This window comes from Tachysurus fulvidraco, chromosome 10 (assembly GCF_022655615.1).
Source record: "Tachysurus fulvidraco isolate hzauxx_2018 chromosome 10, HZAU_PFXX_2.0, whole genome shotgun sequence".
Classification (NCBI taxonomy): domain Eukaryota; kingdom Metazoa; phylum Chordata; class Actinopteri; order Siluriformes; family Bagridae; genus Tachysurus; species Tachysurus fulvidraco.
Window position 1 is genome coordinate 7,923,260 of NC_062527.1, and position 27,874 is coordinate 7,951,133.

The 27,874-nt window shown below is 37.8% G+C and overlaps 2 protein-coding genes across 4 annotated transcripts; one reads left to right on the plus strand and one right to left on the minus strand.

Moving 5' to 3' along the window:
• Positions 1 to 1,529: 1,529 nt before the first annotated feature.
• Positions 1,530 to 9,279, minus strand: slc41a2a (solute carrier family 41 member 2a). Of its 2 annotated transcripts, none has more exons than XM_047820087.1 (11): positions 8,974 to 9,279; positions 8,149 to 8,711; positions 7,963 to 8,070; positions 7,747 to 7,818; positions 7,495 to 7,639; positions 6,346 to 6,492; positions 6,012 to 6,159; positions 5,638 to 5,717; positions 5,107 to 5,238; positions 4,494 to 4,642; positions 1,530 to 2,199 (listed from the first exon to the last, which is right to left on the minus strand). In XM_047820087.1, the coding sequence occupies exons 2-11, from the start codon at positions 8,509 to 8,511 to the stop codon at positions 2,185 to 2,187; spliced, it is 1,359 nt and encodes a 452-aa protein (XP_047676043.1). In that variant the 5' UTR covers positions 8,512 to 8,711; positions 8,974 to 9,279; the 3' UTR covers positions 1,530 to 2,184. The 2 variants fall into 2 exon arrangements, with proteins under 2 accessions (XP_047676043.1, XP_047676042.1); XM_047820086.1 differs by lacking the exon at positions 1,530 to 2,199 and adding an exon at positions 2,212 to 4,262.
• Positions 9,280 to 10,636: 1,357 nt separating this feature from the next.
• washc4 (WASH complex subunit 4) lies at positions 10,637 to 27,815 on the plus strand. Of its 2 annotated transcripts, none has more exons than XM_047820080.1 (33): positions 10,637 to 10,835; positions 11,828 to 11,967; positions 12,064 to 12,117; positions 12,340 to 12,405; positions 12,580 to 12,625; positions 12,821 to 12,888; positions 12,979 to 13,061; positions 13,177 to 13,219; positions 13,323 to 13,426; positions 13,564 to 13,684; positions 14,825 to 14,948; positions 15,063 to 15,190; positions 15,428 to 15,588; positions 15,781 to 15,907; positions 16,234 to 16,359; positions 17,716 to 17,823; positions 17,979 to 18,125; positions 18,249 to 18,328; positions 19,523 to 19,628; positions 19,794 to 19,910; positions 20,392 to 20,560; positions 20,711 to 20,865; positions 20,992 to 21,066; positions 21,184 to 21,288; positions 21,407 to 21,541; positions 21,644 to 21,752; positions 22,229 to 22,295; positions 22,426 to 22,512; positions 22,688 to 22,835; positions 23,392 to 23,488; positions 23,577 to 23,773; positions 24,824 to 24,920; positions 25,077 to 25,481. In XM_047820080.1, exons 1-33 carry the CDS (start codon positions 10,775 to 10,777, stop codon positions 25,094 to 25,096), a joined length of 3,471 nt encoding a protein of 1,156 aa, XP_047676036.1. In that variant the 5' UTR covers positions 10,637 to 10,774; the 3' UTR covers positions 25,097 to 25,481. The 2 variants fall into 2 exon arrangements, with proteins under 2 accessions (XP_047676036.1, XP_027029102.1); XM_027173301.2 differs by lacking the exon at positions 25,077 to 25,481 and adding an exon at positions 26,552 to 27,815 and having other exon boundaries at positions 10,643 to 10,835.
• Positions 27,816 to 27,874: the final 59 nt, after the last annotated feature.

The following is a 27,874-nucleotide window of genomic DNA, read 5'->3' on the forward strand; positions in this document are numbered from 1 at the left end:
GTTTAGAGACATTGTCACTGACAGCTCATGTTGAGGACAGCTCATGTTGGACGTTTGGGGGACAAAGTTAGGGAGGCCAGATTAAGATGGTTTGGACATGTTCAGAGCAGGGAGAGTGAGTATATTCAGTAAGTTCAGCACCAATTTACAGAGAGATGGTGTCAGTCCAAGGGTAAGGAGCTTTTCAGAGAGCCTGTGTGGAATAACTGTGTTGAATGCCGAGCTGTAGTCAATGAATAGCATTCTCACATATGTGTCCTTACTCTCCAAGTGTGTGAGGACTGTGTGGATGGCAGCCTTGACAGCACCTTCAGTGGACCGGTTTTGTCGATATGTAAACTGAAATGAGTCCAAGGTGGTTGGAATGTTTTTTTATGTGTGACATGACTATCCTTTCAAAACACTACATCACTTTTGGTGTGAGTGCAACAGGACAATTGTCAGGACTCAGCCCGGACTTTGGCCACGTGCTTTCGTTGATGCTCTGTGTTCACGTGTCTGCCCCGCCCTTGTCTCGTCCTCCCCGCCTCTGCACATCTATTCCTCATGTGTTGATTGTTGTTAGTATTTATTTGAGCCACGTTGCCTTGAGCAGTGCGGAATCCTCTGTCTTCTGTTGTTGTCTGATTTTGTCTAGTCTTGTCTCTAGTCTGTGTCCTTGTTTCATGTTTTTATTTATTAAACCCTGTTTATTTATAGGCTATCCTGCATTTGGGTCTGTTTTATAAATGTGACCCTGACAACAATAGTCATTCAGGCAGGGCACAGTGTTCTGTGTTCAAATAAGGAATTAATACTGCCATTCTAGAGGCCTTTTTTTTCCAATTACTCTTTAATCATGTACACTACATCCTCTGGGGACATATACAGAGGACATGTTTCCTTTCCCCCCTCATTTCAGGGCTCCTCTCCTAGACTGCAGATTTATTAAAACAGAGCTTTGAGAAAAACAGGTGTCTGCTTTCCTTTTTCTTATATGGTAGCCGAATTTTGCAGTCCTCTGAGTGGTAAAGAACTCACGGGATCAGTCAACCAGCCTTGCCCGACCATGCTGAGCAGATCCTCCCTGAGCTATTCTAAAATTCATGTGTAAGCGTTTATCCAGTGTATCAGTTGACCTTGGTTAGCTGAACTCTCTGTTTTGACTTTCTTGATACATCAGTTATACAACATTTAATTTTTTCCATTATACGGTACAATACTGGTTCAATACCACTTAAGGGCTTGTCTATTATAGATTATTTTAGTGTGTGTGTTAATCATAATAATCCAAAATAATCAATTGTATTGTATGTTTCAGTTACTCAACTATTGTATAATACACCTAGTGGGACAACTGTTTTGAAATGGTATAAAAGTGACTGCTGAGACTGAGTTCAACAGTTGCTTCATGGACCGGCTCAGCTTTGTTGATTCTCAATAAAGTCTACTTTTGGCATCAAAACACTGAGACTCACACTGAAACATTCTTTGACAAATGTGTTTTACATGTGGCATCTTCTTCTATAATGCAGACAGAGAAGAATCAGTCTAAATAATAAATGTTTATTGATTGTAGTAGATGTAATCCATCCATTTCCTATTCTTATTGGGAGTTATCCAATTGAGAATGGATTAAAAAAAAGTGCTTTTACCTAATCTTAATTTTCATTATGAAGACATCTGAGCTGTCCTACTGAATCTATGTATACCCTAGGGTCTGCCTCATATGCCCTTTTTATTCTCTGTCTCTCCCCCCTTGATATTTTCCTCAGAAGGCCATCTCCCACATCTCCCAATGTAATCTACCGAAGCAATTTTACACTGGAGGATACTTTCTATCCCACAAACCCAGTGGGTTATATCTGGGTTATATCTGGTTTGCTATCACTAATAGCAGTCTGTCCCTCTCAGCTTCTAGATCCTCAAGTTGGATTACCTTCTCCTTCCTCTGCTCCATTATTTTCTCTTACTTCCCCCTGTTCCCCTTCTTGGCTTTCAGCATCCTACACTTCTTCTCTGGTCACTGTTCTTCTAAGGAACTTAGATGAGTTAGGTACCATGTAGTCCTTAATTCTACCTTTACAGCTGTTGCGTTAGCTCTTATAGGGGCCATCCATTCTGGGTTCCACTTTTTCTGAACACTGTAAGATACCCCTGGCCACCTGGTTGTTTCCAACCTTTGGTTGTCTTCTCCTCCCTTGGCTACTTTTTCTTTTCCTGCAAATAGATAGCATTGAGTATTGAAGTTAATTGTTGCATAAAAGCTTTCCGGTTCCATCAGCAACTATTCCAGAGGCAAAACATTACAGGGAATTTGCCCTAGCATTGGCATGGGTTGATCTGAAAAGCATTTCATGTGGTGTTAGATGTGTGTCTCTGTTAGCTGGCATGCAATAGCTCATTACTGTAAGGGTAATACCTCAACCAGGTTTTGGGCTAGCACACGTTTTGTTAAGTTTAGCCATTTGAAGTTGATCTCGATAGGGCTGTTGCCAACCATTCGTATGCAACAACTAACTGTCCCTGGGGCCTGATGAATTGGACTGATGGGACAGTTGTGTTGTCCACATCCCCAGCACATCCCTAGGTGGACCAAACCAGGCTTATGCTTATGCTTATGACATATGCTTTCCATTTTGTCCTTTCTGGAATAAATTTTTTTGCCACCATGCTGACTCTGGCATTTGACTGTAGATACTGATCACTGCAAAGGGAAAGTTGTTGAGGCCTTTGGGTCTACTTTAAGCGGGAGGTCAGCCCAAATGGCATGCCACAGTCTAAGATGTGCTGGCTCAAAATGTCTCCCGTCCACTACCGGAGTTTCCACTGCTCCTCTCATGTCTAGAACCTAGGATCTCCTCCATCTTTACCCATTTTGTCCTAGGATCTTTGACAGCAATTCCTTTATGTCCACAACTGCAAGCAACTTGCCCATAGTTTTTTCTACAAACAACTTCTCACAGATTTTTGGGGTGAGCGGCCAAACGACCTTTTCTGTCCAGCTTCTACTTCCCTTGTCTGTGTCTTCAAAATATAGCTTTTCTCCAATCACTGTCTTTTCTTCCCTGCATTGCTCATAATCCATTTCTTAGCTATCTCATTTATTTCATTTTTCATTTATTCCTCTTCCCTTTCCCTGAATTCATCTGTTACTAGTGCATCTAGTACATTTACTTCAGTTATCACTGAATGCAACTGTACATAACTATCCAAATACACATATTTTTCTCTTTCATACTGTCTCTTCACTCTTGTACACCCTTGTTCTTTGCCTTCATCCTGCACTGTACCTTCCTTACAATGCGCTATACAAATAAACTTGAATTGAATTAAATTGAATACCTTCCCCAAAGGCTCTACTGTAGTCTGACCTTCCTACGAGGACATAAGACTTAAGAAAATCAAAAAGACATTTAATTACTAGCCTATTTCACTAACAAGTTGGAGGTTGGCCTTTAACACAGGTCAGCTTTAGGAGTAGGGATTTTGAAACTTTGCTATGTTAGTTACATTAGTATGTAACTGTTTTGCCCACTGTTTTGGATTTAAAAGCCTCAATAAATCCAATAAATAAATAAATTAATAGATTAGTTACAAACTGAGAGGTGGAAGAATAAAAAGGAACCATGCACTATGAATAGGGGAATAATCTGTATGTAATCAGATAATATCTATAATCAATGTTTTCAGTTATGGTTTTGTTTTTTTAAATGTAACTTTAAAGTTTTTTTAATCATGTTTATTTCCTGGAAAACCCAGAGAATTAATCTTTTCAGTCATTTATGTGCTGCAACAGTCAAAAACAGCCAGCAATTGTTCACATACATGCACATGTCACCATGGTATATACAAAGCATGATTGGCTCAGTTTGCCATTTTAAGTATATGGACTGCTGAAAAAATAAGAATATAATAAATGAATAATAATAATTTTGAATCACTTAGAAAGTAACTAATGTTGCCTTCCAAAGGGTCTGAGATATTTGAGCAATGGGTCAGAACAAGATAAGAGTCTAACAAAAATTGAGAATTAGAAACAATGTAAAAAGAAATAATAGTTTAAGATATCCTAAACATGTGTATTAAATGTATTTCAGCCACCTACAGTATTTGTGTCCTTTTCATTAATTACCCAAAGAAAAAACACAAAGAGCTAAAAGGCCAGTCCCCAGTAGGTCACCCAAGGCTGTTAAATAAGGAATTGAAAAGCTATCTGGGTCTCGACCATACTTCCACAAGCAATGAACCATCCAGTCTGCTATGCACAACAGTAGAAATACCTGAAAATGATGAATAAGATAAAGAAGATAATTACACACTATTGCAGTCCAGTTCTCAGTATTTATTTCCAAACAATATGGGTGCTTTTGTTCACTTATTCTGATCTTATAACAGATCAAAAAGGTCAAACTCTTAACCCAAGTATTCTTTAAGAGCCTTTTAAGGATAACTGAAGACCTAACAGTAATATTACCAGAAAAATAGTATTTAACCAAACTCCAAACTCTTACCTGTGTTAGAGCTGCAATCAAGTAGAGGATGATGAAGGTTGGTGTTGGGCTTGTGTTGGCCCCTTGCATTAGATAAATAATAAAGAGAAAGACCACGTGGCCTGGAATGGCTAGAAAAAGCAGCACCCTTGCTGTTCTGTTGTTATATCCTGCTAAGACAGTGTATGTCTGTCAAAAAATGGATACTAAGATCTTTTACCAAAAACGCTATAATAGAATAAGTAAATATAAGTGTGAATTCAAGAGACTCTTTAAAAGTACAGAATTATGTTATTGCACCTTCATCAAACAATTCTGCTTTGACTGTTACTGTTTTTTTTTCTGCTAGTAAAATTATTGGTTAAGACAATTTACGTATGCTTGCTCTGAAGCCTATTTTTTTTTTATCTGTATATCATTCATATTCCAGCATATCTAATTATTCTCATACTGACAATTTAGTTAAATATGGTAATGACTAAAGACATTTGTAATACTGTAATATGTACTTATATGTGGTTTACAAAGACAGACTAGTAATTTCATTCAAAAGATGTCAATCAAATATATTTGGGTCATCTAAAACAATCAATAATTATTACTTGAATATTGTCACAAGACATTTTTTTTTTACCTTTGCCGTAAAACGTGCGGAATGGACAGTAAAAGCGTTTAGCATCATCTGGTAAGCTTCCCAGCGAGCAGTGAAAATGAAGATACGTGGCTATTCGGCTGGACTGGATGGCAGCCAGGTTACCTCCAACACCTAATGAGTATGTACACAGTGCAGGGTCTTTTTATTAATTTTATTAATCTCTACTGTAAATGGATTAATCTATACATTTAGAGTGCAGATTCATGGAGGATAAATGATCTGTAGTAACAGTACTAGTAAAAGTAATAATAGTGTATCTGTAATTGGACAATAGCAAAACCTGAAATTATGCAATGGTGATAATACGGTTTGTCCAAATAAATATGGCCCGCTAAAATAATGTTTTAAAAATTCCTATGTGGCTTGCAGATGTGAATATGCTGCAGTATCATATTTACATCTGTTAACACCTGTGTACAAATACAGAAATCTGCCCTCTGTGGATGCTCAAAATTATAAATTGTTCTGAATGCGAAACAAACTGTTTTAAATGTTTATTTCATTACTAACCATTTATCACAGGGGCATAAACCACTGCTCCTCCTAAGTTTGAGTCAGTAATGGTTTTGTCCAGAATGAGTCCACCCATGCTGAGAACATACACAAGGACAAATTGCATGTCATTACGCTACATTAAGAAAAGACACTGGTGACAGTATACAGTACGTGTACCTCAGTTAATTTGTTGTTTAGAACCAATGACCACTATAAGAAGAAACATATATTGCAGTCATATATTGGTACAGTTTTGTAAGCAAAGGTTAAAGTCACTTAGAAATGGTCCATGCTGCTGCTCATGAGAGCTCAATGGAAAAAAATGCTGCTTAATTTTAAGGTCAACAGAATATTATAGTTCAGTTGACAGTGAATCAGGATTCACTGACCTGCTAATAACCATGGCTGTAATTATCGGTTCCCAACCATTATACAACAGTTTGTGGCTCTCAGAGTGACAAAATGAAAGTGTTACCCAGATCGGTGTCAGGCACAGAAAGATGACACACACTACATAGATGACATAGGGGTAAAGCTCTAAAAAAAAGAAGATGAAGAAGAAGAGAGAGAAAAAGAGCTCAATTACAACATTATAGAATGACTATTGACCAGCTTGCATGCAATGTATCAAATCTTGTAATAACCCATCTGAATGAACCAAAATATTTTTTTTTACAAATACAAAAAATGTATATAAGGAATCTCATGTTCTTGTTTTCTCACCAATGCAATAGAAAAGCCTTTGACTGATGATGGCAAGCAACCCCAAAGTGATGAGGTCACCAAAACTAGCCGCAATAGGTGCTGCTACGTTGTCTGGATTGATCCCTGTCCTCTTTGAGACAATAATCACACCCACCATAATGATACCTATTGAAAGCAAATGACATGGAAGTAAGATGACATCATGCCAACCGTCTGTTACCCACCACATTACAGCATCAAATATAATCCTCACAACTCAGTACATGATTCTGAGGCACAAAATCTGTACCGGTAACAAAATTGTGTTACATTTTGTTCATGAGAGAAAAAACACTATGTACACCAAGTAATATGATGAGATTTAATGCATCTATTACAGCACTTTCCAAAATTTCCTATTATACCTCTGCTATGAGCATTAACCTTTATTTATTTATTTATTTATTTATGACACAAGATCAATTTTATCCATTTATATTTAGGTTTAATCATGTGCAATGTCTCCCTTACTAGCCTTTCTGTTTTCCTATTCCTAATAAAAAGCAGCATGTCGCGTTAAAAATAAAACCTAATATCTCAATATACTCTATCATGAAGACTCTCCTATGGTGGAAAACTTCAAATTACTGCTTTACCCCTGCGTGGTATCAAGCACTGACAATGGAGACTCCTTCCAAAAAGGCTAAATATACATAGGAACCATAAGAGCAGGTGCATTGATAAAAAAAACCTATGACAGATTGTCTGAGCTGCATAACAGAAAATGAATGAACAAATTCTGCAAATTAAAATTGGGAATTAATTTATTTTTTAAATATATTTAAAGAGATTTCAGAGTCACTTCATTTATGATTTATTACGTTTTCTGACACATGAAAATTCTTCAGGACAGACGGTTTTGCTGCTATACATACTAAGCTGAATATTTTTGCCTTTTTGACTTCAAGAGAGTAAAAAAAGGAAGGTTGCTGAGGGAATAATCTATAAACTGCTAAAAAAAAAAAAAAGCAAATTACTGTGTTATAAAAATAACAAAAACCCTTCAGAATATGCTGTTATTGGAAAATACAAAATTTTGTGTTGTGACAAACCCCAATTACCAGATGATGATTTTCAAAACAGAACTCCCTATATGTTGTAAATATAATTAAAATACTGTATTCTTACCTTGCAATAATGAAGCCATGAATGCTGTCACTACACTACTGCAGCATAACAGTGCTGTATAGTTTATGGTCAGTTTCTCCTCAAGAAGCCATCCGAGTACAGAGGCTGCTAAAGCAGCAAGTAAGCCCAGCACTGTAGCCTGAACCTGAAGATACAAAATAAATGTGTAAATAGCTAGTCATTTCTCCCTTTTTCATATTCACATGAATATTTATGAGCAGTTCACAAAAAGAGAAAATGTTATTTGTTTACCTGCTTTAGGGCAAGATTTCCAATGATCAGTTTCCACATCTCTCTTGAGGAATTAATTTTCCCGACATTCACCTGTCGTAAACATGTACCAATGCAAAGCTGGCTAATTAATTCTGAAGTAATTACAAGAGAATCCCACAAGAGACTATATCGTTTTTATAATAAATTGAGAGATAAAGACAGTGGCATAGAGACAGTAAGTCATTATTTAATCACCACTGTAGAGAGTCTTGATGCCAGTGTCATCTCCAAGTTGCCTTTCATGCCAAGTAATGCTGGCACCAGGATGAAGATTTCTGTTACGTTCCGAAACACATCCCAATGCTGCCACCAACACAGAAATATATCAGACTCCCAGTTGACAGATAGCACCTCATGTGCCCAATAATCTGCCATACTAACCTGCACGATGTCCAGCAGCATGCCAGCCATCACTGTGCCGAAGCCCGCCAGGAGGAACGGAGCCAGGATCTGAAGCACCATGTTACAGACCGATTCACTTGCCATGGCCTGCGCACCAGTGGACACTTTTTCGTCATCATGGACTGAGAGCCACAGACCATTATTAGGAAGCAAGGGGTCCAACTCAGATTTATTTTTATCAATCATTTTAGTATTGATGTTGGTTAGACACCAGCACTTGTCAATTTCTCCAAAGCATAGAGAAAGAATATTCTGACTTTCATCATCTCTAACCTCTAAGTCAGCAAAAGTCATTTTTCCCTCATGCGGATTAGGACCACCAGCTGAATCCATGGTCTTCATAAAACTTTCAGCTTACAAATTTGAAACGCATGTATATCATGTATTTTATTGTACAGTCAAATTTCTGCTAGGCTGAAGGCATATAGTGTTGTTCCCATGTATAAACTATTAGGACTTTTTTTTATGTCTTATATGTGTGCAGTAAAGAGGAGGATTTAGTGTAATGATTCTGAATAGTTTCTTGTTGGCCTTCATCCATCCTATCAAAAACAGAGGGAGGGAAATTGTGAGAGAACAAAGAGTAACATGGAGACTTGCAGACAATAAAGGTTACAATTGATATCATGCACTTTTAAAACTTGCTCTTTTGGGGTTAATTTAATAATTAAGGCCCTTTCATACTCAGATAAACACTATATAATTAATGACATTATAAAACGCATCAAAGTATTAAACAGAAACCTCTTAGAAAGGTGTTCATTTTCTGAAGCTTTGTTGAAATAAGTCTTAATGAACACTTACCTTTAAGCACAGCCACTACACTGTTGTTGGGTGAGAGCAGATCTTTCCACTGTCAGGTCCCTGAGGTGCATGACTCTAATAATTACAACAACCCAGAGGTGAACCAATAGCAGCTCTCATTCACACCCTCCTGATCTCACTCACCTCTTTCTCTTCCTGCAGAATACTCCCTGCGAATATAATCAGCTTCTTATTATGGCACTGCCATAATCCATCAGGTTTTTGCAAATGAGGAAATTATATAACCAGCCTAAAATATTACACAATTACATGTGAATGTGGAGGCTGCCAAATCACACAAGTTATGCTAAGACACGTGTTTGATTGTGGAATTTGAATTGGGCAAGTTCAATAAAGGTTGAACTTTATGCCACATGAGTCCACTTTTATCTTTTACTACCATTTTACTACAGTTTACTTTTACAGGGTAAAATACAATGATGAAATAATTGTTATTTCTTTTATTTATTTGTTTATTTATTTATTTATTGTTTGTTTGTTTGTCTGTCCATCTTTCTATCTGTTTGTTTGTTTGTTTGTTTGTTTGTTTGATATAGATAGTGTGGTCCAAAAGTCTGAGGTCACATATCAGTGGTTAAAATGGAAATCAAATGGGGAATCAGAATCAGTGGGAATCAGAATGTTTTCAATTTTTTTAATTTAGAGTGTTCCAAAAATCTTAAAATATTGGTTTTAGTTTTTCTGTGAATATTTTGCAAGATAAAAAAAATACCTAATGAAACTCAGAACAAGTTCTAAAATTCCTGAGAATCTATTTTCATATGAGCTTTACATTAACCAATTTTTATTACTGAATATGGACTCTACATGACTAAACACACACACATATACACACACACACACACGCACGTGTGTATGTGTGTGTGTGTGTGTGTGTGTGTGTGTGTGTGTGTGTGTGTGTGTGTGTGTGTGTGTGCAAAATATTCATAGAAAAACTAAAACCAGTATTTTAGGATATTCTTTATATCCTTTATATACCCTCTGTATGGACACATTTTTAAGCCACACTGCACTATTTTTTACTGATATTGACCATGTTAAATGCTTTGTACCAAGGGTCATATTTTCCTCGTGTCTAATCTCTAATGTTGAAGCATGTGTTCACGCCACTCTAAGGGATTTGATCTAAAATGCATCATAAGGTTTTTTGCAGTCCATGCCAGCTGTCATTAAAATACTGTGTGTGTGTGTGTGTGTGTGTGTGTGTGTGTGTGTGTGTGTGTGTGTGTGTGTGTGTGTGTGTGTGTGTGTGTGTGAGAGAGAGAGCCGTGGGGGGGGGGGGGGGTTGTTATCGTCCACTTTTACTTTGAAATCTCATGCTAGTGTGCAACACTAGAAATTATTTAGCAACATTATTGACCAAATCACGAGTTCCACGCCCGTTTTGAGACAAGTCCCGCCCCCTACGCGCTCCTATTGGCTAGTATTCCAGACGGAATCTACAAGCAATCAATGTGCTCGTAATGGAATACGTAAGCTTTGCTTAAACCTTGAACCAGTTTATGCGAATGATTTGGGGAAATTATTCACTCTCTGTTTTTCTAAATATCAAAAGCAGTTTTGGTATTAAACCTTTACAAAAATATGAAGTAATGGAGCTCCCATTCATGTGACCTGACTTGGCCACGCCCATCACTCGCGTGCGTAGTTGGGCGGGATTTGACGTAATACGGGTGCGAAACAAATATCTTGAGCAAAGCAGAGGGAAGATTACTGTAGTTTACTGTCGCTACACAGACTGTCTGCGGTTGACCCTGTAGGTTAACAGCTGTTTCACAGGATGGCAGTGGAGTCAATGTCACCCGACTGGGAATTTGATCGCTTTGATGACGGATCTCTGAGTAAGAAAGTTGCTGTTTTACCGAAACTTAGCTAACATAACTAACTAGCACCTGAATCAAGAGACCGCCATTTTTGTTTTCATTACAGCAAGACAGGATGGTGTCACTGACTCAGATCTGTATGACAGATTAGACACAGAACAGATATAACTTGGATAATTTGTGTACTAAATAACAAGCCAGGTGCCATTTGTATCTATTGTCATTAGTAAGTGAGTATGGTTGCTTTCTGTAGCTTATTAGTTGTCACGTGATGTAACTGAAGGAGTGTGAGGATGGACATCTCAATATCTCATTTTCTCAATACCTCATTATCTTATTACCTCATTATTTCAATACCTAATTATCTCAATACCCCATTACCTCAAAACCTCAATACCTCATTATCACAATACCTCATTACCTCAACAAGTTTCTCACTAAACTTAAATGAAAGTTTATCACAGTGAATGACAATGGTGTTTTAGTTGCTATTAATCTGGGGTTCGCCATCTATTAATCTGTGTAACCTGGTAAAAAGCATATAAAGCAGGGCTTTGGTTTATTTTAGTACACTTAAACATTAAGGTTTTGTTATTCTCAGTTGCTTTCAGTTTCTGTACCAGAAACAAAAATGTTATGCAGCTAGTGTAAGTTGCAAAGAAATGAGGCCAGTTTATTATATTATGACACCTCTCGCACTCTCTGTGTCTCTGTCTCACTCTCTCTGTGTCTCTGTCTCACTCTCTCTGTATCGCTCTCTCTGTCTCTTTCTTGCTCTCTCTCTCTCTCTCTCTCTCTCTCCCTCCCCCTGACTCTCGCTCTCTCTGTCTCACTCTCTCTGTCTCGCTCTCTCTCTCTCTCCCTCCCCGTCTCTCTCTCTCTCTATCTATCTATCTATCTATCTATCTATCTATCTATCTATCTATCTATCTATCTATCTATCTATCTCTCTCTGTCTATCTCTCTCTCTCTCTTTCTCTCTCTCTGTCTCTCGCATGCTCTCTCCATAGAAATTCACACAGAAGTGCAGCTGAAAAACTATAACAAGTTTCTGGAGGACTACACGTCTCAGCTGAAAGCTATAGAGGAAGCCTTGGACGACTCCATCGGAGATGTTTGGGATTTCAGTTTAGATCCGATAGCATTAAAGGTGCTTTCTTTTTCATTCTTCAGCTTTCTGAAACACTAAAATGATCGTATTTTTAAAAATCCTTTTTATCTCCTTTTGTTTTTGGTCACCATACAGCTGCTCCCTTATGAACAGTCTTCTCTTTTGGAGCTAATTAAAACAGAAAATAAGGTAAGTCACAATTCACAGTTTTATTGACTATGGCAACTATGTTTATATTTGATTCTATATATGTTATATTATAAAATATATAACGTATGGTTATTATAAATGGTTATTTATATTATATACGAATGTTGATCTTATGACTGTAATTATTTTATATTGTATTATTTCAAAAGAAATAATGCTAAATGCAGAATTCAACCTTGTGCCCTTTGGTTTATTATTTAGGTCTTTAATAAAGTCATTACAGTCTATGCGGCCCTCTGCAGTGAAGTTAAGAAGCTGAAATATGAGGTATGTTAAAAACGCTATTTTTACTAAGGGTTGAAAAATTAAATGACAGAGATTAATAGAAGTTGTACAGATAGCAAGACTTTAGAACGGCCCTCGTAATTAGTTTTTATTAGATGAGCTCGGGATAGAAATAAAGACCATTATGAAAACATGATGTTTTTTCCTTACTTTTAGGCTGAAACAAAGTTCTACAACGGCTTGCTGTACTACGGTGAAGGAGGTAATCAGTGTCGTTTTCCACCTATCTACAATATCTCTTCTAAAGTGTTTTGTTGCCAATAAACTGCTTTTACTTTTTTACCACAATGTCATTACTTTTGCAATAGATACCGTATCACTTTGCCTTAGACCATTTCACAGAAACGAGAAAGCCGTTTTTAAATATTCTGATAGTGGCGTGTTTTGTGTCTGTCAGTTTCAGACACCAGTGTGGTGGAGGGAGAGTGTCAGATTCAGATGGGACGCTTCATCTCATTTTTACAGGTGAGACACTGCTTGTGACTTAATGTGTATTACATTTTTTTAATGATGTGGTAAAAATCTTTATCTCTGTCTCTCTCTTTCTCTCTGCAGGAGTTGTCTTGCTTTGTTTCTCGTTGCTTTGAGGTTGTGGTTAACCTGGTTCACCAGCTGGCTGCACTGTATAATAGCAACAAGTGAGCTTTTCACTAATGCAAATCGTCTGTGGTGTATTTTAGCCTATAGGTTCACCTTTGGTAAATTCATCGTATTTTATCATGGTTTCACTTTCGTTGTGAATATTTTTTTTAGAGCTGCCACAAAAATCATTGAGTCAAGTGGGGTACATTTTCAGGTAACCTTTTTGTTTTTTTTATTCCTGCGCTGTTTCTTTTTTCATTTTGTCTTCTCATTCTGTGATTTTTCATGTGAGATCATGGTTTCTGTGTTTTGGCCAGACGGTATATGAGCATCTAGGGGAACTCCTAGTGGTTCTGATCACCTTGGATGAGATCATGGAGAATCACGCCACTTTAAGAGATCATTGGAAGATGTACAAAAGGTTAACAACATATGGATTTTTATGCTTTCAAGCCCATTAGAATTAAAAAGATATGATTCTGTATGCCATTTGTAATATGGACAGTCTTGTGTGGTTCTTTCATTGTGGGGAAACTTTTTTTTTTCTTGACATTACAGATTACTCAAATCTGTCCATCACAACCCATCTAAATTTGCTATTCCTGAAGAGAAGCTGAAGCCTTTCGAGAAGCTTTTATTAAAGCTAGAGGGTCAGCTTCTGGACAGCATGATCTTTCAGGTTATTATACATCCTTTTTTTGCTCTCTTAAAAATCGTTATGCTGGAGCAGAATCCTTAATGTTAGCAATACTCGGTTTAGAATCGTTTATATATCATACTAATTTATCCTCGCGCTAATGATTATATGTTCAACGTTTATCATTTAATCATGTCACGTGAAAATAATATGAAATTTTCTGTTATACAGTTTATTATTGACTAAACAAAACACATACAGTACAGTGTAATAACTAACAATAATATATACCCCTCAGTCTGAAAACTAAAGAACATTTCTCAAAATGTGTAACTACCTCTTTGGACCAGACCTTGGACTATGTAGAATAAACTACTGGGAGGAATTCATGGTATAAATAATTACTGGAACGACAAGGCCAATTCTGTTGTTCTCGTTAAACGTTGAAAACATTTGGGTTTGAGATCAAATGATAAATATGAGATGATTGATCTGCATCTTTAAACCAAACTGTTGCATCTAGTTTCTTTCATTTGTCTTTTGGAGGTTTCTCCCATTGGTCTTCTCTTCAGGAGGTGAAATACTGATCCGTTGTCTCAATCATTGTCTGATCTCAAACGCCAGATCTCTTCAGTGCAGAATGTAAACAAAAGTTGCCTCGCTGTTCCAATACTTTTGGATCGGACTGATTAGATTTTAACTGATGTTAAAAATACCTTCATAATATCCAATGCATATTATGCTCACTCCTTGAAATGTTAACATATTAAAACTGCTTCAACACCAACCTGACAAATTTGATTAAAAATGATACCATTCCAGATAAAGAGAGGTTATTGCATGAGACCTAACACGAAATATTAGGAAGTTGAGGTCAGAGCCATGATTTGGTGCAGGAAGGCTTGAGAATCTTCCTTTAGACAAAGGGCTCAACCATAGTAGATTGGCAATACCTTTAATGTCAACCTTTGTCTTCTGATCAGTAGCTCAGAGGCTTAAACACTGAGCTACCATTTACCCAAAGGCTTAAATAAAGGCATCAATAGGGAAGGTATGAAAATAGGGAAATTGTTAATACCACAAAAAGTTAGGACAATAGATATGTGCAAATTCTCATCTTGTAGAGTTTGCACATTTTCATAGTTGCGTCCGTACAAATCCGATTTCCTTTGTTTCTTACAGGCTTGTGTAGACCAGAGATTTGATAATCCTGAGGAAGGTGTTTTAGTCTCTAAAAACAGTGCCTTTGCTGAGGAGTTTGCTCACAACGTTCGCACTATCTTTGCCAGTGTGGAGTCAAAACTCGGTTTGTTTGCTTTTGTTTAAACGGTGTTAATATAACTAAATAGTGCAGTGTAAAAACACATCATACCTGAAGAAATAAATCACTTGTATGTAATTGCTGTTTCTGTGTACACAGGAGAGCCTGCAGAGATTGACCAAAGGGATAAGTACGCCGGTGTCTGCGGCCTCTTCGCCCTTCATTTTCACATTTTTCGTACAGTCGACAAGAAGCTCTACAAATCTCTCTTGGATGTGTGTAAAAAGGTTAGTTTTAAACTCCAGGGCTGTGTGTTTTCCCACTTATCCAACAAAATAAATCAGCCGGGTTAAAACGGCTTAATGTAATCTTTAAACACATCGGATTTGATCAGATTTTATGAACAGGGTAAACATATAAGTCTCCAGCTGAATATCTTACATGTATAACTTTTAAAGCAGAACCTTTTTATATATATATATATATATATGTATATATTTTGCCCACTTTTCTTTCTCTTCAAGGTCCCTGCAGTTACACTGACTGCCAACATAATCTGGTTTCCTGATACCTTTCTGATAAACAAAATCCCAGCAGCAGCCAAACTGATGGATAAGAAAAGTATCCAGGCCATTTGTATCAGCAGAGATACTTTCTTGCAACAAAAGGCACAGACTCTAACGAAGTGAGTTTATGGTCTCTAACATAAATGCTCTCTGTGTGCCTACTATCTTTAGGATAGCATCATGACCTGGCTTTATTTTATAGGCTTCGAATTGACAGAAACCCCGACCAGGATAAAGCGGTTACTGAAAATAAATAACAAAATTAATGTTTTATGTGTAAATTATATCTATTTTTTTCTTTTTTGTTCCAGGGACGTGCAATCTTATTATGTTTTTGTAACCTCCTGGATGATGAAGATGGAGGCCATCTTATCTAAAGAACAGAAAACTGATAAGCTCTCTGAAGATCTGAGCAACAGGTGCAATGTTTTTGTACAGGTAAATAAGATTATACAGTTCGAATAGAAGTTAGACTTCTCTGGAGAGTTTAGAGCAGATGTGCCTCTAGACTCAAGCTATTGACCAGTAACTAACCTGAGTAGATGATCCAGGGCTGCTTCTGTATCAAACACCTAATAATTATATAATTTATTAACAAGTAATAATTATTTTCTTTATTGAAGTGAATGAGAATGTACTGGTGAACAACTGGTGGTTGCTTAAAATCGAACTGTTAAGAAGTCAATGAAATGAGGAAATCTTTTTATTGGTTATGGTAAAATGTCTTAATAGAGCTTGTGATGAGTGTTTTTTTTTTCCTGCAGGGAATCCTGTATTCTTACAGTATCAGTACCATCATAAAAACCATCATGAACCTCTACATGTCCATGCAGCGACCCATGACTAAGACCTCTGTGAAAGCCCTGTGTCGTTTAGTAGAGCTACTGAAAGTAAGTTTTTCCTCTATACCTGGGGTGTCCAACCAGTCAGAGACCAAAAGCTACATTTTTTACTGTGTTACCGCAAAGAGCCACATCATACAGTATGAACATCACCCTTTTTTCTCCTGCCATTTTGAGAGCGAACTTGACACAAATTGTTTACTCAAATGATCTTGCTCCTACTGGGAAACTTTGAGGTATTTTCATCCCACTCACATGCGCATTTGACGAAAATACCGTATTGAACTCAAGCGAAGCCAACATGCACAATAAAAAGACACAAATACAAACTTCGATATGAACGTAAGAGCCGCGGGTTGGCCGCCCCTGCTCTATACCATACTCTTTACATCAGTGGTCCCCAACCTTTTTTTCGCCACGGACCGGTCAATGTTTGATCATTTTACCGCGGCCCGCTGAGGGTGGGGCGTGGGGGCTATACAATTAAATTAAAATTAATAATTTTAATTTAATTGTATTTAAACATTTCTTTTTAACTCACTACAACGCTAAATCAATGAGAACCCTGAGCTTGTTTCTTTGCAACGAGACGGTTCCATCTGGGGTAATAGGAGACAATGACACCCGAAATGTGTTGCTTATGTCCAGATGAGGAACATGTTTTGGTTGCAGTCACTGCAGAAAACCCCGCTTCACACAGATAGCATGTCGGAAATGGCAATTTCTGGATTTAAGTGCTGTGTTGGCAATCTCAGGGTATTCCGCCATGACTTTAATCCAGAACACCGGCAGAGTTTCTAACTTTCTAACGACGTCTGTTTCGTACTCATTTTTGCTAATTTGTGGGTTAAATTTGAGCAAACACAATATACACGTACACCAAGTACTGTTAAACATGAGAAAGTACCGGTGAACAGAGAGGAGAGCGATACACACCTTCTCTCCACCAAAGCTACAACACCACTGCCGCTTGCAGCCGCTCAGCTCCAGACGTCACCTAAACCCGGCCCAATATCATGATATTTTGCGCATGCGCAGTATTGGTGCGGCTTTAGGTGACGTCTCTCAGCTCCCGGTTAACCTCTCATCCATGGAAAGTCACACAAACCCGAGAAAAAATACACCACAGTAAATAAAATGGAAATAATTTAATGTTCCTTGGGCGGCCCGGTACCATTTGGTCCACGGACCGGGGTTGGGGACCACTGCTTTACATGACATCCACATATCCGCATTTGTCTGACTGGCTCTGCGATTGTAATGCAGTGAGAGATCACTGAACGTAAGCTCAATTATAGGTCAGAATTGAGCTTATATTCAGTAATGAATACTGTAATTTAGGGTTTTATGATTGATTCATTAGGACACTTACTCTTTTTTTTTTTCTTCTTCTTCTTTCCAAAGGCAGTAGAACACACCTTCTACCGGCGATCCATTGTAGTGGCTGACTCTGTGTTCCATATCACTCAGCAGCTGCAGTCACAAGCACTGGCTGCTATTTCTACAGCTAAGGTAAAATCAGGCATCATCATGTAATATCTCGACCCCACTGTCCCAAACATTCAGGGACGTTGTTTTAATACCATTAATTGTCCTTCAATATTGTACCATGCCATAAAATTCCCAAATTTCTTTTTTTTTTTTTGTAAAAATGGCTTGTACTGTAGAAAAGAGTGATCTCTGATAAGAAATACAGCGAGCAGAGGCTGGATGTCCTGTCAGCTCTGGTGCTCGCTGAGAACACGCTGAATGGCCCGAGCACCAGAGAGAGAAGACTGGTGGTGTCTCTAGCACTAAGCGTGGGCACTCAGATGGTAAGGAATCATGTGCTTGGAGTATGCATGCTTTAAGACCTCGCCATTGGATAAGTTATTGTGGTCCCTATATTAAAGAATATATTTCTCTTAAATACAAAATGTGCTCCATTTTCTTTCCAGAAAACATTCAAGGATGAGGAGCTTTTACCGTTACAGCTTGTCCTAAAGAAACTGGACCTTATTAGTGAATTAAGAGAGAGGTGAGACTTCTAGAACTACAAATGGACCTTTAAATGTATGTGTGTACAGTATGTGTATATGAAAATGCATATCGTCGGGCAGAATCCTCGTATCTCCAAAACCATTATCAGGGCTCTCAAGTTTTGAAGACAGGCAAGCGTGACATCTCCAACCCCCACCAAGCCCAGACATTTTTAGGGTCATGATTGTTTCGTTTTGAGGTTTTGTTCAAACCGACCATTGAAAATACCCTCGCTAATGAATGTTTTTTTTTTTTTCATTGTTTGTTGCGTTAAATCTTACCCAGATAGTGCTATTTTCTGATTGGCTATTGTGTAGCCTCTTTTTTGATTGGCTAATAAATGTCAGGTTTGACTAAGCGGTGCAGAATGATACATTTTGGGAATGATACATTATGATAAATAGTCCAAAAGTTTTTCTGCGTGAGAAATACAATGTGTGGCGGGAGAGCGTGAGAAAAGTTCGAAATGATTGACTGTCACTCTCAATGCGTGACGATTGACAGCCCTGCATTATTTTTCAGGAAATTAAAAAGTATTTTTTTGAGTTATTAAACATTGTATCATTAAAGTTGTTATTAAACCTTATATTGCTATCATATACTGTTGTGTACCAACATTAACACAACATTTATCAGAGATACAAGCTTTATGACTTGGGAGCAGGGAGATACAGTACGAGATTATGCTGTCATTGATAAGAATGGTACGGACACAGACGTCGCCGCTGCCAGCAGTATTAAAAGTTACCATTACTTCGAGATAAAACTGTTATATATAATATATAAACTGTTATTATATAATTCGTATAACTGAATCATGAATAACCGGTGTTTTGAAGACATTTGAAGACGTGTTCATTAGTTGCGACTCTTAATCTTGAGGAGAAATATGCCGTGAAGTGAAGAAGAGGTGGAGTTACGAGATTTCTCAGACAGTTGAAGTGTCCAATGGAGTTAAGAGATTTGTGCTCAAGCTATTTTCAAGACTTTAGACTGGTTAATAACTTGTAAAAATAACAGACCCACGTGGGGACTGACCAATAGCATCGATATGTGAAAAAATACGAAATTGACAAAATTTGGACATAGGAGGTTTCCGCCTGACAGCGACGATATGTATGTAAGTGTCATTTTACAGTAACAAGGTTTAATCTTTTGCTGTTTAAAAGCAAAAAGTGTTTCTTCTCCTCAGGGTCAAAGTGCAGTGTGATTGCAGCTTTCTCTACTGGCACCGTGCAGTGTTTCCCATTTACCTGGATGATGTTTATGATAATGCTGTGGATGCAGCTAGAATACATGTACGTCTGCTTATTGTCCTTATTGCAAACCGTTTTAGTGGTGAAATGCTTCGGTTTCAGTGGTTACAGTGCTGATGTTTATCTGTTAAATCTGTTTTATCTGTCCAGGGAGTTCTTAGGGTTCTTTAGTTGCTGTTGTTTTTTTTATGTCTCGTTTTTCTCTAGTATATGTTTAGTGCTCTCAGAGACTGTGTGGAGACCATGTTATATGCCAAACACATGGAGTCCTGTGAGCAGCTCCTGGAGTGCTTTGACAAAGAGATCATGGAGGTCTTCCATGAGGTAAGGAACTAACTGAAACAGGTAGTTGTAATTGGTTTGAATATCAGCAGCTATAGGTGAGATGGACTGCTTATGGCATCTGAATCATCATATCATTTTTAAACAAGTTTTGTATTAAATATTAATAATAAAATATTTTTCTTTAGGATATATTAAACTCAATATGCTGGAAATACCATATGCAAAATATTTGGACTTTAGTAAATACGTAGAATCAAATATTATTTATTTATAACTTATCCATAATCTACATCTAAAATGTCTGTAGTTTGTAACTTCTCAATGTTGCATAAATGAAAACAGCCGTTTTTCACGTCTCCCCATCTTTTGTACTCCAACAAAGATCTAGATTTTATTTATTTTAAATGAAGAATTTAGCCTAAATTAAAAGCCAGAAGTAATTTAGCATAGAAATAGAGTTGCCTGTATATGTAGAAGGAACGTAATATTTTGCTGGTCTTTTCTAAACCCCCCCTTTTAGCATTTGTTAGACAAGCTGTGTAAGGAGATAGAGAAAGACCTCCGGCTCTCCGTGCACACACACCTCAAGCTGGACGACCGGAACCCTTTCAAAGTGGGAATGAAAGACATGGCTCACTTCTTTTCCCTCAAGCCTATCCGATTCTTCAATCGCTTCATAGACATCAAAGGTCAGGGAAAAGCAGCGTTATTTCTAAACCATTAATGAAACCAATGCTAACTCACTATTTACGTATTGTGAAATGAATGATAAGACAATTGTGCTTTCTGTGAACGTGGATGGTCCGAATATGTATCACATGGTGGTGTTGTTTGTGCAGCCTACGTCACACACTACCTAGACAAAACCTTTTACAACTTGACGACAGTGGCTCTCCATGACTGGGCCACATACAGTGAGATGAGGAACCTGGCCACGCAGCGCTATGGCCTGGTCATGACCGAGGCTCACCTCCCCAGTCAGACTCTGGAACAGGCATGTTGGGCTATATATAAAATCGAAGTCATTTGACAGTCTTGAAAGTCTTTTGCGTTTTTCATTAATTGTAAACGTACAGAAATATTAACCCCCGCTCCATTTAATCACATTGATCTCTTTTAGGGGCTGGACGTATTGGAGATTATGAGGAACATCCATGTTTTTGTCTCACGTTATCTCTACAATCTGAACAACCAGGTAAGTCCTGTTTTTTTGTTTGTTTGTTGTTTTTTCATCCTCAGCTGCGTCTGCATTGTTAATCCTGTCTACCATTCGACAGATCCCACACTCATCTTCTCTGCATTCATTTTGTAGATTTTTATTGAGAAGACCAGCAACAACAAGCACTTGAACACTATCAATATTCGGCACATTGCTAATTCCATACGCACCCACGGGACCGGCATCATGAACACAACAGTATGTGGAGCTTGATAATCAACAGATATATTTTACTTCTATAATTCAATGTACTGAGAAAATGGTCCTTTTCTAAACTCCAGTCAGATCACACTGAGAGACATTCCTTTCTGTTCAGGTCAATTTTACTTACCAGTTCCTCCGAAAGAAGTTCTACATTTTTAGTCAATTTATGTACGACGAGCACATCAAGTCCAGGCTCATCAAAGACATCCGGTTCTTCAGAGAAACTAAAGACCAGACAGATCAAAAGGTGGAGATGACCGGTTTCTTTCTTTGACATATATGCAAACATTTCTATATATTTATCTCTGCTCTCATCAGGTGTTTCCTGTTTCTTTATTGACGTTTGTAGTATCCTTTTGAGAGGGCAGAAAAGTTCAACCGTGGTATTCGGAAATTGGGCATCACTCCAGATGGGCAGAGCTACCTGGACCAGTTCAGACAACTCATCAGCCAGATTGGTAAGAGCCTGTACATGCTGTAGTTATCACAACACTTCTATGTTGTTATTTATTTCACCTGTTTATTGCTGAGAACAGTTTGCACTCCAGTCTCCATCGCTGAACACTTATAACCCGAAACAGATAAGACATACTTGTTTATAAAAATATATATACAAATGCTCATACTCATGTCCCTGTTAACACAATGATCACTTTTTACTATATAGTATACGTAATTACAGAAGAATGTAATCTGGTGTCATGCAATTTAGGATAAGTTCCCTTTTGATTCTGGTTCCTCTCAAGGTTTCTTCCTAATTTTACCTCAGATTTCTCTTTGCACCGTCACCCCTGGCTTTGCACACAAAGGAAAAATGAATACGTTTTAAATTTATATTTGTACCAAGCTGCTTTGTGACCGTGTTATAAAGTGCTATATAAATAAAACAGAATTGAAATTGAGTCTAGTCTGACTCTAGTTTTCCCTCTCGTAGGTAACGCGATGGGCTATGTACGGATGATCCGCTCCGGGGGTCTTCACTGCTGCAGCAGTGCCATCAGGTAAAGCTATGTTCTAAACACACATCTACACACAAACTAATTTAAGCCTGTTATTATAACATGGAAATGTAAAGCACTTCGTATATTGTTTTTGAAAAATATTTCACATGTACACCGCGAACATTTTCAGGTTTGTTCCTGATCTTGAGGATATTGTAAACTTTGAGGAGTTGGTGAAGGAAGAGGATCTTACTGAAGAGACTCAGAAAGCAGCCAGGTACTAAAATACGGTCGTTCTGCGTCCTTCTTTTCACGTTTCTCTGCGAGTGCAGTGAAAAAACACGAGTTGATACCTAAAAAGTGTCTTATTGAGGACATGATCAGAAGTCTTAATAGCTCAGAAGAGCAACTAAATTATAGTTATAACTTATAGCAAATTGTTCTCATTTCAGCGTTCTAGACAGCGTACTTAGTGACCTGACCAGTAACTCATCTGAGGGAACGGAGTATTTCAAAATGCTTGTAGGAGTTTTTGCCCCGGAGTTTCGCAGTGTGAAAAATATGCACTTGAGGAACTTCTACATGATTGTGCCTCCTTTGGTAAGCAGCGATTTTTGTGGGTTATCAGATTCATTACAGTTTTCCTGCTGCTAATGGTCTATAATTGTTTATTGTTAAAAGTATCTATGAACCTGTGATTTTTACAGGTTGGGGGAGAAGAGAGATCAATTTTTTTTACGCATTTAAAAAAAAAAAAAACTTTCATTGTAACTTTGAACAAATGTTTTAAACTCATGGTATCTTAAGTATGTAACCTAGTGAACCAGCATTAATGTATTCAATGTTAGAGATTTAAGCACTTATGTACGTCGCTCTGGATAAGGGCGTCTGCCAAATGCTGTAAATGTAATGATGTTTTATTACGGTTTATTGCCCGCTTGTGCTACTTGGACAGCTTCGGTTTGCCTACAAATCAGTTCTGAGGTTCCACAAATCCAAATCTCCAGAGATTCGGTGCATCATCTATACCCAAATAAATTTGCGAAGGCAATAGCATATGCTTTGCATTACTCGTTATCCCATTGAGAGAGTCCCTATGCCTAATCTCTGGTATATATATCAGTGGTGAACATTTTCATGACTTCTGTATTTTCAGACAGTGAACTTTGTAGAACACTCCATCAGCTGCAAGGAGAAGCTGAACAAAAAGAACAAAAGTGGTGCAGCATTTACAGACGATGGCTTTGCCATGGGTATGTGTCACAAAACTCTGAGTTATTATCTGTGTTTCTGCTTCTCTGGTGGACAGCATCTCAATTTTCTCACGATTTCTCTCCTAAGGTGTGGCCTACATCCTGAAGCTGCTGGACCAATATCAGGAGTTTGACTCATTGCATTGGTTCCAGGCAGTTCGAGAGAAATACATGAAGGAAATGAAAGCGGTGGTGAAAGAACAGAACGTTCAGGCCACCAACCAAGACGAGAAACTCATGCAGACCATGAACTTAACTCAGAAGAGATTAGACGTCTACCTGCAGGTGTGCCAATGACTGCTGTAATGAGAAGTTCATTCTTTAAGTTTTTTTGTGCCGTATCTCTGTTTATATTACAACAAACACAATGTGCTGAGCCGGCACGGTGGTGCGGTGTTTAGCACAGACATCTCACAACTTACAAGGTTTTAGTCTGATCTTATGTTACTGGAATTCCGCATGTTCTCAGCATGTCTGTGTACGTTTTCTGTGGGTTCTCTTGTTTCCTCACACTTTCCCACAACATGCCACTTGGTAGATTTTCCCCAGGTTGATTTGAGTTTGCATTGACTGGATTTAAATCCAAGGTGTTTTACTGCCTCATGTGCATTATACCCAGAATGGGCTCCAGATCCACCATAATCCTGAATCCAAATTTATTTGTATAGAGTTATAGAGAACATAAGTAAAATATTAAATATTATACGAAGATTAATATAATACAAAATTTTGTATTATACTTATGTTATCTATATGAGGTGACTGATGGTGAGGAAAAACTCCCTTGGATGAAGAGGAAGAAAAATTGAGAGGAACCAGACTCAAGAGGCAACCCATCCTCAATCGGGTGACACCGAGGGGTGTGATTATAAATATACAGTCTGACAGTTGTGTATTGATGAGGAGGTTGTTGTCCTCAAAGACCACATGTAGTTTGCATCTCCTCTTCGAATGTCTGGATATTTCATGAAGCAGATTCCAACTGGAGCTGGTACATCTTTAGATGCTTCAGGATCCTCACAGGCCTCATCTCAATGAAAGTCTAAAATCTTCATGACCTGGAACAAAATATATATGAACAAATAATCTTCTGGGTTCCCACAAATCTCAAAAACTTGGAAAATTTTTAAATTAGTTTTCTAAAGATGGCTCTTTATACTGGAGAGAAAACTGAAGAAACTTGAGGAGGCAGTAATCGAACCCCCGACCCCCAAAAGTGCGTTTTGTACTAACAATGTGAATGTACCACTAAGCCAGGGTCACTAGGGTCACAACCTCATACAAATTTTTTTTTACGTTTTTAATAAAACCCTGACACATTTTGTCTGCTGGCAGGAGTTCGAGCTACTTTACTTCTCTCTGAGCAGTGCACGAATATTCTTCAGGGCCGATAAGACCGCAGCAGAGGAAATTCAGGAGAAGAAGGACAGGGGTAGGTGAACTGCCTTTTTTTTTTTATCTGTTCTAGACAGCAGGAAAGTGGAAATCTATAAACGGAAACTGTGGATTTTTAATCAGTGTTCCCATAAAAGTAAATGTGGAAGAAGTTGCTGATTCTGCTTTTTATTTAAAAATGTGTTCCCAACAGAGACCCATATCAGGATCTAGTACCGAGCACTGGTTATTGTGCAGCACAACTCATGAGCTGACCATCTACCTGTCCTTGACAAGATGCTGACAAATTATACAGACTATAACTGAAGCATGGAGCCAAATTTCAAACAATAGCAAAATGACACCTCTGCCCTGAAGCACATTAAATATACTTCTGTCAAACTATTTGTGATGCTAGTTTGAATGCATAGTTTAGTATTTTTATTATTCCCATTAGAATAATAAAAGATTTAGTACTTGTCATTTGCTCTGACATGAAATGAGGACATTACTGGTGTGGTCTTACAATTTGAGTAAGATTAAATACATATATCTTAAAGGTGGGGTCTCCCTTGTTTGAAAGCCAATGTTGACATTTGGAAACACCAAAAATAGCTCCTCCCACACATACACCAGACAAGTATAACCCAATTATAACCCAGACAAGTGTTATGGCGGAACCTGTTGGGGCAGCTGACCGAGGGTATATTTTTATCAATAAATGAACTCAATAAGTAATACTATGGTAATACAAATGTGTTTTTGTAGTACTGTGTATTGTACCGTGAAAGGTTTAACTCGTTTCACGCGGAAGACGCTCAGTTGGAAAGCTGGAAAGCTGATCCTATATGAACACGTCCTACTTCTTGCCTTATCGTAAGCCTTTCTTCGCTTTCTTACTTTGTTTTTATCCTCCATGTCAATGTTAAAACCGCTTTCTGCTAATGTCACACATGCGCACTGAACACTCTCTCCACCCATGTTGACAAGACACGCCCCTTTCTGCTCATTGGCTACACGTTTGTTTTGTTTTTGTTTTGTTTGGCTGCCCAACACAGTTTTCTTAAGCATTTCTCAAACAACGGAGACCCTACCTTTAACAGACAGGCTCTTCTTTTCTCATTTCATTTTCCAGCAACAAGCAACGTCATATTAATGAGGAATTCAGTGTTGAAGTAGTGCGGTTAGTAAATGTAGGAATCAGAAGGTCCAAAATGCAATGCAGCTACACGATGCAGTTACAGCAAAGACTCTGCTTGGATAGTTATGAGATGCTGAGCATGAAGCTTTGAAACCTGAGCTGCTTGAGCAGAGTGTAGAGAAGAGGGTATAAGAGAGCTGGACAGAATAAAGGACTTAAGCACCGCTGCATCATTCTCTTTATGTAGACATGAACCAAGGTCTAAATCTCAGTTGGCTCCAATAACCTCAGGTAATCAAATGGCATTGTGGGTCATGTGGGTAAACTTTAGCTGGAGTGAAAAGAAAGTGAAAGAAGTTAAATATTAAAATAATGAAAGATAAATTAAGATATACAGGTTTGATCAGGTTGGATTATATTTTTAACGTCTTGGTCCCGTTCTTAGTAAACACTAAGGGTTAAAGAACTGAATACTAAAATGTGTTTAGTGTATTGATTATGTATAAAAATGTTACTTATATTCTCCTTATATGTATTCTGTGTTGTAGAGGATGTTGTTAAAGCTGACGCTGCTTCGTCTGAGGCTGCTGCCACCCCTGAGGCGCGTGCCAAGTGAAACTATAAATCTCCCACTTCAAGTCTTTAACTTCATGTTAAGGAGTGGCAACAAACCAGTTTATCCGAAACGCATATATCTAGAGTGCCATGTTTTGGATTCTAACTCAGTATTGCGTGGAAAGATAAACAGCCACTGGTCACTGATTATGAATTGGGAACATTCAGTGTGAACATTGTGGAATATTTTATTCCTTCTAATGCACTTAGGACTGGAACTGACTGTGATCTGCTTGCAGAGAAACATGCTCTTGTCACCTTTATATTCTGATTACTGTACAGATTTTGTCAGGTAACTGTCAGCTGTAATTAGTTGGTGAATGAGACCTTTTTTTTAGTTTTAAGAAATATTTTAATATGAAACCTGTTTTGATATTCTAAAGCAAATTTGATTTTTTTTTTTTTTTAAAATATGAATCATCTTGGATCATCTCCCTTTTGCTAATTGGATCAGAAATGTCTTTCCAGATTCATGGTAACAAAAGTAGAGGTGTTTATGTAACAGGATTTACATTGAAGTAGAAGTGCATTGTAATGTTAGCGTAGAATAATCCATCGCTTGTCTAGCTAGGATAACATGTTCATCCCAAGGTGTATACCTCTGTTTCTTTGATACAGCGTGCTAAAGCACATAAAACCCGTTCCAACATTGGGACATATTCACTAGCCTGCAAAGTTCCTTCATAGAAACTGTTTTGAGATTATGTGGAACATCAAGTGACTCACCAACATGGGTACAGGAACTCTCATTAGAGTGAACGAGTGGATGAGAATTAATAGGAACCATTATAAGAAACCGGTGTGGTCACAAGCAAGACTGGCGAGCAAAAGCCTTCCATAGTATAAGAAAAGAAATGATACTCCAATGATTTGTCTTGGTAAGAGAGCCCAAGTCCACTGAGCTGTAGCAAACTAACATTGTATTTTGTACCTGACATCCATGCTGCGGGATCTGTATAAAATGTGTGCAAAATAAGCTGTGTGTCAGATCTTATGACAGAGGCTCTGAGTGAAAGCTTTAATGCACTGTATTCAGACCATAAAGCTCATCAGTGCTTAATTTGAAACCATTCCAGCTGAGTGTTGATTCTTTCTTGAACTCTTGTCATGTTTGTACAATAATAATATTAATTATGGAAAACTAACCAACATTTGTAATGCCATAATAAACAAATTTCTTGGAATTCGGTATCTCCAGAATGTTCAACTTGGCTGTTTATTTACAGATAGTAGGTTTTTCTCATCACATGCGTTTA